We start from the raw sequence: 13634 nt of genomic DNA on the forward strand, positions 1-13634 counted from the left end.
CACAATTTCAAAAGATTCAATGCCACTGGACATTAAGCCAAAGCGGGATATTTTACTTTGGCAAATAACTAGTTCCAGGTCTGTTTTTCTACATCCAAGGAAACTTTCACTGTGACCAATGAATCATTGTCCAGTAAGTATAGACTATATTTGTACTGGAAGGAAGAAATAGTGCATGGAGAAGGGAGAGATTATCTGTGATTGTTGAGAAAGAAGCAAAAAGGAAAAAGCCAAAAAGTAGTGATGATTAGTGACAAGTGGGGGTACACATTGAGAATTTATGAAGTGAGATTCAAAATAATGTATTACTTTTTTCATGCTTTATATCTCTGTTGCTGTTGCCGACATGATCCTAAGCACAAACAGATTTTTTTTTTAATTAAAAAAAAGAAAAGAAAAAAAAGGATTTTGTAGTTCTACTCACGTCTCGGCTTTGGGGCGGTCTAATAAACTTTGGGGCGGTCTAATAAATTTTAAGGTATGAGGTGATATATTTAAATAAAATATTTTTGTTATTAATTAAATAATATTTAACTAGTTTTTAATATTATAATTTTTATATAATAAAAATGCATTTTTTTTATCTTGTAATATGTTTTTTTTTGAAGAAATGTTAAAATTATAACAAATTTTACTAAAAAAATGTACAAATATTGTAGCAAAGAATGTGATTAATGACATTTCAAGAAGATAATAAACAAGTATTTGAATGAATGATGTTAGGAATATTATAAATTTTACAACATGATACTTATAAAGATGTATCGCTAAGTAATTTAAAAATGCATTTAATAGATTGTTGACGTTTACAAATCATATTAATTGTCACATCAATTTGTATAAAAGTTTTAAAGTAAAATTTATAGTATTTTCCTATCTACATTATTTCTTGTAATTAGTGACACATATTTGTAAGCCCTATTATTTAAAATTGTAATATCTCTAAAATTACTCAATTCTTTGGTACTTCTTAAAAGTAGAAGAAAAATGTAAAACTAATTTTTTTTTTTATATCTCAAAAAAAAATTAATATATATATATATCAATTTTTGCCCCAAAATTTGGGGGCCTTTCTCTAGTAGGGGGCCCAGGCGATTGCCTAAGTGGCTTAAGCCTAGGGCCAACCCTGTCTCGACTAGCTTAAATCTTATTTTGGATGGGGTTAAATTACTTGCACAATAATAAGACTTTAAGACTTATAGTATTTGAACCCATATTTGCGAATTCACAAAGTGTGATGGGTTGGATATAGGGCCTTAACCCTTTTAATTATTTTTTCGGAATGTTAAGATAATATTTTCAATTTTATGACAATTATTAGGTAAAATTTCAAACTTCTATTATTTAATAAATCTCGTTGAGCATATTAAATTTGTAAAAATTATGATTTGGGCACATAATTTCACCAAACTTTTATTAGATGTCAATAATTAGGAACTAGTTAGAAGACCGTGAGTTTTGTTGGGTTAAAATGAATTGATTCATTGCAAATTAATTAATTACCCAAGTTAATTAATTAGTCAAATTATATGCAATAGCGTGGTAACACAAACAAATCACCAAATAACTAAATACAGCAGAAAATAAATTTGACACAAGTGATTTGTTTACAAATGGGGAAAACTATCGAGGCAAAACTTTACTGGGTGAATTTAAGGTTACCACTCCCGAGAATCCATTATTATCAATCACAAGCGGTTACAAGTATAAGGAATCTTACCAAACCTTATGGCCTATCCCGAAATACCAACCTACAGTTGAATCCTTACCCTAATACCCAATTGAACTTGTATTATAGCGACAATCTCTCTGTTCAATGCACGAATCCCAGTACGTGACTAATCAATGATGCACGGATTCTAGTATGTGACTAATTCCATCAACTTGAAGAGGCTGTTGATTGGAAAGTTCTTTAGTTCATCAACAATGAAGATTAGGAAGCTCCTTGGTTACAAAACCGTTAGCGTAAAGATGCAGTAGCTTTTACAGAGAAAATAATGAACTAAGCCACTTTTTGCATTAGGTCACACCATGCTTGTATTCTCTTGGCATACACTTTTCATACTCTGTGTATAATGTGACGGCCTTTAAAATAAGTTTTATATATGTCTAGGGTTGTGATAAAAGAAATCCTACACAAATACATAAGCATATGCGTGTAATTAGATCTGAAAAATCTGATTTCATAATTTTCGACAGATACAGCTTGTGTCGAGCTTCTATCGAGATTCAACATTAAATCTCGATAAAAGGATTTTGTCGAGACTTCTGTCGAGCTTTAATGAATAACACTTCTTTCACCTGTTTTTTGGTCAAACTTATATGGCTCCAATATTTAACTTGAATACTTATTTCTTGAAGTACTAAACTCATCCTAGATCTACCAAATTACAAGTAAAGTGTGTTTTGTCAAAGGATTAACCAATTACATAAACATATGTCCCTAACAAGTTTAGCCACCACACGGCACCACAATTGTTCAAGATTTCAATCTAGTGCAAAACTCAAAGTTTAATATGTAAAACTCTCTATTTACACATATCAGTGTAATATAACCACAATAAATTCTTACAAATGGAAGAATAAGAATATTACACATAAACATAGTATAACAAAAACCCATACACTATACATATTAACAAATTCCATATTAAAAATGAAAAACAAAAAATTGACTTACATTTTCAAAACTAAAAATTAAATAATTATGATAAAGTCTTGTAACTCAACTGGTTGATACTTTATGTATGTTAGTTCTAATATAGACATTTAAGATTCAAACCATCTCTTAACTATTGAATTATACAAAAGAAAACAGAATTTGATAGTTGTGAAATTTTATGACAAAAACATTTATATCACCATTTTTTAAGGCATGAAATTGGCTATTATTTTGAAGTAACTTTGTATAGAAGAGTCATCCCAAACTCAACATACTTTCAAAGTATGCAAAATATCCGATCAATTTTCGATTTTATCATTGGAAGAGCACTTGCATTAGTCAAGCTAAAATAGCAGAACGACAAAATTTTGTCCAGCCAATCGACAAAATACCCACATCAGCTTATGTAAAGTACAAAAGTACAATCTAGCTATAATACTAGTCTACAATGAATGAGATAATGATGTGGTACCTCGAGAGAAAGTGATGATATGATAGTTTGGTTAGGCCAAACTAGTATCTTGGAGTAAAAGATTTGGCCATCCACATGATAAAATAGTTCATATATGGAAAGAGATTTGGCCATCCACACAAGAAAATAGTTCATAAATGGAAAGAAAAACAACAAAAGTCTACTAATTCCCTCTATGGTAATGCACTTAAACCCCAATTGATCATCGAAATGCACGAGACATATGTATGCTTTTATGAGATGTTTCTCATAAAAATTGGGAGATGCTCCTAGATTGAAAATTTAAAACCTCAACCTAGATTTGCGAAGCAAATCTCTCCTAATACAGGAATAAACGAGGGACAATCACCTAATGAGAGGTATGAACAATTTTTAGCCTAAAGAATATTCTCTTATGAAAAAAATGTATTAACTTAAGCATTAGAGAGTCCCTTATTAGCCCATCTCCAAGCACTCTCTAAGTGCTTCCTTTATCATTGTCAATGTTCAACTACATTAGTTTCCATTTCTTGGTCATCAAAATTCATCATATCAAATTCGTCTTATGTTTGTTGTATTAAATCAATAGATGACGAGTTTCAAGATCTCTAGAAGTTCCATATCCCTACCACTTAAACATAATAAGTTCAAGGAGGATAGGGCCATCAACATTGAGGATGGCATTTCTTGCAACAAGCTGAATAGCATTTTTTGTTCTTTTTCTTTCACTATTTTTTTTTTCTTTTTGTTAATTTTGTAGTGAACAGGTTTTTACTAAATGTGTGTGTGTGGTATTACTTATTCTTTTTTTAAAAAAAAAAAAAAAAAAATTAAGCACTATTTTATAATATGTTTTTTTTTTAACACTGAAATTCTAATAGAATTTAATCTTTTTTTCATAAAAAATAATTAAAATGAGTGGTAATCCAAAATTTGATCTTAAATTAGGGATGCTTCTTCGAGGCATTACAAAAAATTAAATTCATGCAAAGAGAAATTTGAGATGATCCAGCATGAAAATGTTTCATATACAGATACAATTGTGACAAGTGAGCCTGAACTTTGCTTTTCTTCAAGTCAAATTTATAAAAGGCCAACATTCCAAATCTGAGGCATTTTTTTTTTTTCGGTGGGCCTGATTTGTCTGGGCTATTCAGCAAGCTATGGTGGGGACTTGGGTCACCTGCCATGTTAACAAATCTCTTTTGTGCCATCTTGTGGCTGATTTGTGGGGGCATTAGCATTATGGCTTGGAATTTGGACTTCGTGAAAATTGAGTCATGAAAATATGGCATTGGAAATTAAGAATAGGTAAAATATTATTTTCGTCTCTAAATTTTACTAAAAATTTATTTTTTATTCTTAAACTTTAAGAAGTTTATTTTTTATTATTGAAAAGTTTTTATTTTATCCCTAAACTATTAACAATATTTTATTTATGTTCTTAATAAGGGTCGTCAATGGGCTGAGTCGGACATTTTTACTTGGCCCATGAGCACAAGGGCTGGGCATAATGAGTTATTAACTAGTTAACGGGCCGGGTCGGGCTGAGCCGAAAGAAAAAATCTCAGCCCATGACCCTGCCCATGGGCAATGCCCATTTTGTCTTTAGCGAGCTAAGCTATCGAGTTGGGCCTAATAAGTTACCCATGAGTTTGTATTAGCATATTATTTTATTATTTTTATAAGGAAAGAATCAATTTTTTTTTATAAGGGAATAATCAATCTATTTTTTTAAAGGAAAGAATTAAAGAATTTAATACTTAATTACAAATTTTTTTATAGTCAAATCTATTTAATTTTTTGTTTTGTTGATGGAAACCTATTTAATTTTTTTTTAATTAAGTCTTTAAATATTTTTTTTTATTTTTATCTTTAATAAAAAAAGTCAAATGGTTAATTCAAATTTGCTAGACTACTAGAAAAATATATATTTAGTAAACTAAATTTAACACAATTACACTTTCTATATATTTTTGTTATGAATTATGAGTTATTGGGCTTGGCCAACGGGTTAGGCCAATGGGCTGGGCAATGGGTTGGGCTATTGGGCTAGCTCATCGGGTACCCATGGGCATAAAAACTATGCCCATGGCCTAACACACTGGGCTAGTGAGCTACCCATGGGCTTCAATAACAACGGGCCGGGCCGCCCATTAGCCCAGTGGGCCGTCAGGTTTTTGGGTCGGGCTGTGGACCGTGGACTATTTGATGACCCTTACTTCTTAAACTTTATTAAATGTTTGTTTTTCATCTCTAAACTATTAATAAAAGTTTATTTTTCATCCCTGGCCTATTGTTATCTCTAAAATTTTGAAAAAACTCTTTATAAAGTTTAAGGATGAAAAAAGAACTTTTAAAGTTTAGAAATGAAAAACAAACTTTTATTAAAATTTAGGGACTGAAATAGTATTTTACCCTTAAAAGTATTCCATTATAGGGAAAGGAAGCAGATAAAAAAAATAGAGAATCCCAACTTGTTCCCTTTGTAATCAGAATATGTTCACCATCCCTAAGAAAATCAATAAAAAAAAGGAAACAAATAAACTAATCCCAACTTTCCATGTGACTGTTGGGCTATCTGGAGTTTAGTTGTGTTTGATCTGAATTATGACTCGACCCGATATAAAAGTACTATGATTTATAGCCCATTGTAAATCCTGTGTGCATGATAAAAAAACTATTATTTCAAATTAAGGTTGGGGGTGTTGTTTTGAGAGAAAAAAAACTGTCTTACTGTAGTTTGTATTTTTTTCACTATGAATTAGAGGTGTTCGCAGTGTGGTGTAGTGCGATTTTAGGCAATTTAACAGTTTAGCCAAAACCATAATCATACGGCACCTCATTTTTACTATCACATGTGTGGTGTGGTGCGGTTTAGAGTTTAGCCAAAACCATAACCACACTGCACCTCATTTTTGCGGTCACATGTGCAATGCGATGTATAAAATGTGGTTTGAAGTTGGTATATTTTCAAATTTTGAGTTTTTCCTGGCCAACCCAAAATTGATTTTTCCATTTGTTTTGGACCAAGTTTTAAATTATTGAGTTAGTTTTACTTTATTTTGGGCTGACTTTCCTAAACAATACTTTTTAGGGTTATTAAACTTTTTTTTAAAGGTTATTAAACTATTAATAATATATTAAATATTAAAAAATTAATTAATTAATATATAAAGAGGGTGCGATTTGTGCAGTTTTCTTATTATAAAACCGTAAACTACACTACACCATGTGGTTCGGTGCACTATTACTTGCAGTGCAGTGTGCTTATGCCATTTTGCGGACGGTTTTTGTGAGATTTTTGTGATTTGATGAACACCCCTACTGTGAATAGTGAAATCACTACAATTTCGTAGATGTAGGCAAATTGCTGAATTACGTAAATATTGTCTTGTGCAATTGTTTTCTTTAGTGCATTTTATTTTTAAATTTTGCATCTCACAAATTTATGAATTTTGTGTATATTTCCTACAATCTAAACGGTGGCTTTAGTTATTCTAGCCAAAGAATTGCTTGCCTCCTAAGGAATAGAACTTAGAGTAGTTCCAACATTTGCACAAAGGAAAAAATAGTTACATATTCTTATTAATGTATCTTAGATTTTTCAATTAAATGCAATCATATGATTGTATTGATGAATATATCAAATGATTGAATTTAATTGTCCACAGGAAAAATAACACCGTATTGCATTAGTCGATACAGCTAAAATATGAAATTTAGTTGAAAAACTGAAGTACGACAATTATAAAATTGTATCCAAGATTTTAATGTAACCCAAAACATTTATCTATGATCAAAAGAGGTCAAGTAATAGGTCGTTAAGCAAAGTAGTCCAAACCTCATCCTCAACCTCCAAAGCCACCTCTTTTTCTTCTTCAACAAATGTGCTCCACGTCCCACCCTTTTCCATGTCCTTAACATAGACTTGTCTCCCATCCTGTACCTCCCATCCTAGTAACAATTCTTGTGGCTGCCCACTAAGCCAATCTTCTATGACCTTCAATATCTCATGCTGATTTTCATTGTTGCAACGTGTTGTTGTGCTTGCATTTACATTATTCTCTTCAAAGAAATCCAACAATAGACTGTCTACCTTGAATTTAGAACCACTTGGTGAGCTCTTTGTTCTGATGAGGTCAAGTAATTCTTGAGCCTTTAATTCTTCTGTTAGGTTTTCTTCTTTCTTGTCGAACGTGTTGTTGTCCTGGGTGGGTAATGAGCAAGGTTGCATGGGCGATTGAGGAGATTCATGGTTGAGCTCGCACAAGGCAATGCGTTCTTCTAAATCTACTGGTTCTAGTTGAGCGAGACACTCAAACCGCCGTATCTTATGCATAAACTTTTGTTTTGTACCTGTCCATATCAATATCACATTTAATTCCTGTCATATAAGAGCAATATGGTCAATAAATATATATCCTATCATATTAGTAAGGGCTTGCTTCTCTCGAGTAGCTTAATTTTATAGATATAGATTATGGTGCTATAGCGTATAGGGCATCGAAAAAACACATAAACTGATGCTCATTTTGTTTCAATATTAACATTTTCTAGAAAATAAATATTTTTTTACAAATCACTTTCTAAAAAATTATTTCATTTTTCTATATTTGGTAACAATCTTAAAATAAGTTTGAAAACTATTTTTTAACGTTCTTTATTTAGCTTGACGTGAGATAAAATTGTTTTTTACTAATATTTTTTTTCTTCTTAAAAACAATTCTAAATTAAGCTAAGCTAAATAAGAGAAGTCAAAATATAGTTTTTCTTTGACCCCTTATTTCTAATACTATGACACACAAGAAAACTATATTCGCATAAAATTTTTCATCAAAACAAACCGAACGAGTGAGAATTTGATTCCAACATGGTCAACACGTTTTCTTTCCTTTCCTTTCCTTTGTTATATCATATATGTTAAAGCCTACTATAGATATATTCAAATTGATATGTTACCGACCATGGATCACACTGGAAGGGAACCAAATGCCTCTCGGGATGTGTCACTCACATGTGTTTTTGACCTTTTGTACGAGTTGGTAATGATAAAAGTGACAGCATGCCACCCCTCCAAAAAGAAGTGCAAGCACAGCATGCAAAGAACTCAACCAATTAGAATTTTACTAGCTTATTGGATGATTATATCAAACCCATTTGAAGGAACAATTTGTTTTGAAAATTCGAAATGTCTACTTGTATTTGTGTCACACTGACTCACACACATGAAGAATGAGAGAGAGAAAGAGATACCTTCTATGCACGCAAGGCTACTCTCGAAAGGCGAGCCTATATCTTCATCATCTTCAAATGGACTATCCAGCACAGACACTGGACTAAATCGTTCCTTCTTCTCATTTGCCCACTCCTGTCATGATCCATATCATGTCCATTTAATAATAATAATAAAAACCTCTTAAAAATAATTCACATAGCCTCCATTAGCACAAGAAATGCTACTTCTCAGAGCTCCATACCAAAAAAAAAAAATCAGGAGCAATCTTTCAGCTGTAACTCACAAGCCTGTTTGATATGACTTTCAGAGCAACATCATTAAGCATGGAAGACTGATCCCTGATATCATATTAGTAAACTAAGTTTAATTGTTTATACACAAATTTTCAATATCTTATTTGACGACAATAAAATATTTTATTAGTTGAGTTAATTGAAATCCATATGATATTACTGCAAATTAACACCTATTCAGAATTTTTTAACAAGAACATCAATTCAACTTAAGATCTAATGATCATACCAACATTAATCCATCAGATTCCATCAGAACTCCACAGTCAAGCATGTTTTGACGAAAATAGTATCAAGATGACTTTTTGAGAAGTTCAGTGATGCACCCCTTTCTTTATCTTCTCCCAAAAAAAAAAAAAAAAAAAAAAGAAGAAGAAGAAGAAGAAGAAGAAGAGATGTTGAGAATTAAGATCTCTCTTTTAAATAACAAAAGCCCTACTTGTTTTATAGATTTTTTTAAAAAATAATAATAATAATAAACTATGGTCACCCCATTGTAGCACCATGGTGTATCTACCCCGAATAATTGAAAATTTTCGCGATCCATCCCAAATATGCGGTCAACTCAAGGAATTCTAGTATTTACTTCTTTAATTAATCTTTATATCATTAAACTCTTCCAGAACACTAATTTAAGATAAACAAAGGCCTAAGAATAGTAAATCCCGAGTCTAGTTGAGTTGGCCTAGTCAACCCCACTACCAGACAAAAACAAAAATCTAATTTCTGTCGTATAATAAGTAAATTAATAAATTACAATCTTAGTTACCCCCAATTAATTATAGAGCATATATAGGTGCAAATAAATATAAATTACACTTATGCAACTATGGATCATTAATAGATAGTCGCAGATACATAAAAACCATTACATTTTTATAGTCCAAGCAACCAAAAGCCACTCTTTTTCTCGTCATCGATAGAGGCAAAATAAGACGTGACTCAAGCTTATTAAAAAGGTCCACAAAATTCCAAAACTACCCCACCAAAACCCAATCAATGTTCCCAACAACCGTTTCCTTTTAATTATTGGGGATGAGGACTAAATAGTAAAATCGGTGTTCTAAACAGGAAAAAAGGAATGATCTGGTGAAGTGTGTACTATGAAAAGAAAATAGTCTTGCGAGTTAAAACACCATGGAATAATCTAGGCCTCGTAACACTCGTCTGTATTTAATTTTATTGATCCGAGTCGTATTGTATCCTTATCCCAAGATATACCCCACACGTGAAAGTCATGCGTCGCTAACCCTAGCCAGCTCCAGCTGTTCTTTCTCTCACTCTTCCTGCTAACCTAACATTTTTCAAAATCCCCATTACATCCCTTACTATTTCCCACCACACCCATCTTTTTTTCTTCTTTTGAGCATATCCCCATCTTAATTCTCTCTTATATAAGATTAACAAATTTAATCAACATAATATGATAATATAGTCATAATTTTTAACCATGTTATTAATATGAAATACGATTATAACTATGACAACATTATGTTATCAAAATTTTCGTAAAGTTGATCATTATGAGTATTACGATAAATTTGATCGACAAGTCCAATTGCAAAAAGAAGTAGATTTACTAGCTCCACGTTATTTAGTCCAAATTGACAAAATGATGGAATTCGTAGATATCATTTAATAGGCTATAGAGGGAATTTTGAGAGGACCCTATGAGAATTTAAAAATCTAATACCATAATGACATGATTTTAAAAATCGATTTATCTATACTACTATTTAAAAAGTTTCTAATATTTGGACCAGATTTTTTTTGTTTCAAAATACCCCTACACCCCTAAGTTTAAGTAGAGACAAAATTAAAGAATAATTTGATAAAAATACATGTTTAACTTGTATTAAAATATTACCTACAAAATAGGAACACTTTTCCACTAAACCACTTCTTCAAAGTAACTATACGTTTATTTATTTATTTTTAAATAGAAAAATAAGTTAAACAACCCACGCTGTTTTTTTTCTTAAAAAAAAAACCTCATGTTTATCCAAAAAAAAAACTAAATATTAAAAAAAAAAAACTAAACTAAATAGATATATTGACTTTTTTTTTATAAGTAGATACATTTTAACTTCCACTAAAATGTTATCTAAAAAAAAAATTATAATAAATTCAAATTACTAACTTTTACAAAAAAAAAAAAAAAAAATAGAAGTGCTTTTAAGCACGTGCTCCTCATAAGAAATTTTATACTAAAAGCTCTTCTACTTTTGAATTGTCGAAACACAAATTTTATTTAAAAGTTCAAACGATTTTAACTGAAATCCAAAAATCAAATGTGTTTAGTTTTACTAAAAGCTCTACTAATTTTGAATTTGTCCAAATACAAATTTGATGTAAGAGTTGAGGCAAGTTTAACCAAAATCCAAAAATGAAATGTGCGTTTAATTATAAAATTAATGTGTAAAAGGCTTAATACTTCAAATCAAAATTTCAAAAACAAAAATTAACACCCACCTCAAATTTGTAAATATACACTTTTTTTTATAAAAAAATAAAAAAAAAATTGAATATAGAGTAGAGATAAAGAAAATAAATCAACCAATTGTAGAAGCTCACCAACCAACAGACAAAGGAAATTAATAGAAGTCACACTGCAAAAGCATTAAACAAATGGGAAAAAAAGAGAGGTGACCTTTGTGTTAGTTCCAGAGTAGGTATTGGTTGCTCCCAACATGGAATCCTCACCGACTGTTACGCCTACTCTCTCAGTCTTGCTCACCTTCTTCACCGGTAAATCATTTTTACCCTCCACGACGTCGGTTGAGGTTGAAACACTCTCTGAATTAGAATTACCACTCGAAGACCGTAAAACCTCTGCAGTAAATTCACTCTCCGCCCAACTCTTACTGCTTGTAGTGGTAGTCGCAGCGATATCCGACGGCTCATCTTTTTCGTTGAGAAACTCGCTGAACAATCTCCACCGTCCGATATCGCTCTCTTTAAGTTTTCCCTCTTCTTCTTTATCAGCTCTCTTCCAGTTCCAGAAGCTTGTTCTGAATAGCTTCCGTGAAAGACTCCGAGAGAGAAAATGGCCTTTCCTGGTTTTGACAGACGACGGAGAAATAACGGAGTGAAACGGAAGTTGCTTCTTCACGGCGTTAATCACCGCCTCCGAAGCTCTCTGAAACGTGGAAATGGTAGTTGTAGTAGTTGTTGAAGCAGGTGGCGTTGCCGTTAACATCGAACGCAGGCTTCGACTACGAAGACGGAAAAGTCGTTGCTTGGCGGTGATTTTTGTTGTTGATGTTGAGGAATGATCTGTGAGTTTGAGATCGAGCTCGAGGAGGAATCGGACGGTTGTACTACTACAGCATTGTCGGCGTGGAAACGATTTGAAACCGTTGGATGAGCAGGAGCTCAGATCGTCTCTAAGGTAATCTTTCAGCATCATCAACGGCCTTCGTTGAATCACAACTGCCTTTCTCAGCTTCTTATCATCATCATCATCATCATCAAATTCAATCGAAGCCATTGGTTAATTTCAAAACTAGATAATAGTAAAAATAAAATCAGAAATTATTGAGCATAATAAAAACGCCGTCGTATTCGACCAGATAAATACCAATACGGCTGCAATACCATAAAATGGATAGCATTTAGAGCTTAGAGTGAAATAGAGAGAAAGACTTTGATTTTATAGGTGAGAGAGGAGGACGAAGAAGAAGCGTGGGGGGTTCTTGTTGGTGAAATTTGAATCTTAAGATAGGTAATTTTATAATATTTAATTTTTTTGTGATTTGAAATTGAAAATTTTCTATCATGTGTAGAATTTATTGCAATGTGTGTTGGGGGGGTTTTTGGGAGTTTGGACTGGTATGAGAGTGAGACCAGTAATTGACCTATTTACAACAATTAGTTGAAAATATATATTGCAAAGCTGTCCACTCTTCACGCACTTCGCCACGTGCGCATGTCCTTTCTGTGATATGAATCATATGGTACAAGTCCCCATTTACGTACCCTATATTAGAGCATTCGCAACTGACCTCTAAATGTCATATTTAAGCATATTTTAACATTAAGATATTAATAGTAAGCTCCAGCCGAATTTGTCAAATTCTAAAAAAATTTACAATTGTGTTACAGTATCATCTTAAATATAAGATGGTACTGTAGCTCAATTCTAGAAATAAATATTGTTTTTTATTCAACACTCTCTCTTCACTCTCTCTCAGTACTCCACTTTTAGCTCTCTCTCCGTGTGACTGTACTCACTCCCTCTATCGTTCAAGACTTGCCACTGGAAATGCTTGGGCCGTATTACATGGAGTTCATTGTGGGGCATGTGGGTTGTGGCTAGTTGTGCATGGAGATCGGTGTGACGAGTTGAGTTTTGATTTTGGGTGGGTTCAGATGAGGTTTTGATTGGCGGAAGGAAATTGGATGGGGTTTTGATCGGCGTGGGTTCTGTGGAGATCGGAGTTTTGATCGGCGTATATGGGATCGAGTTTTGATTGCGTGGGTTTCATTCCGATGGGGTTTTGATAGAGTGGATTTTTTCGGTAGGCGTGGTGGTGGGGTTTGGCGGCAGTGGCAAGTCCGATCACTTTAAAGATCGGTATAGATTGTTGATGGTAGGTTTTTCTTCAAATTTTTGTTTTGGGATTGTTGTTGTGATTTGCTGGAGTGGCTGGTGGTGACTTTTTGTTGTGATTTTGTTGGGTATGAGTTTGCTAGAGGATGAGGCTGTAGCTAGAGGTTGACGGAGAAAGAGAGGAAAGGGAAGAGAAAAAGAGAAATAGTAAAAAAAGATTAAAAAATAATATTTAAATAAAATGGAAAAAGATAGAGTTTTGAGATGTTTGGTGTATTAAAAAATGGTATGGTATAAGTGATAAAATAGTTTTTTGGGATGGTAAAGTAGGATGGGATGAGATTTTCGGTTGTAGATGCTCTTAGGTTTATTATTATAACATACAATTTAGTGTTTGTTTGATTTCGAATCCTGGTTGAGGAGATTTAATTCATTCC

The 13634-nt window shown here is 32.5% G+C and overlaps 1 protein-coding gene across 1 annotated transcript; it reads right to left on the bottom strand.

The window, feature by feature from the left end:
- Positions 1-6675: 6675 nt before the first annotated feature.
- Positions 6676-12437, bottom strand: LOC142612822 (uncharacterized). The gene is made up of 3 exons (XM_075784984.1): positions 11296-12437; positions 8370-8484; positions 6676-7472 (listed from the first exon to the last, which is right to left on the bottom strand). Exons 1-3 carry the CDS (start codon positions 12133-12135, stop codon positions 6913-6915), a joined length of 1515 nt encoding a protein of 504 aa, XP_075641099.1. The 5' UTR covers positions 12136-12437; the 3' UTR covers positions 6676-6912.
- Positions 12438-13634: the final 1197 nt, after the last annotated feature.

Source organism: Castanea sativa, chromosome 10 (genome assembly GCF_040712315.1).
Source record: "Castanea sativa cultivar Marrone di Chiusa Pesio chromosome 10, ASM4071231v1".
NCBI classification, from domain to species: domain Eukaryota; kingdom Viridiplantae; phylum Streptophyta; class Magnoliopsida; order Fagales; family Fagaceae; genus Castanea; species Castanea sativa.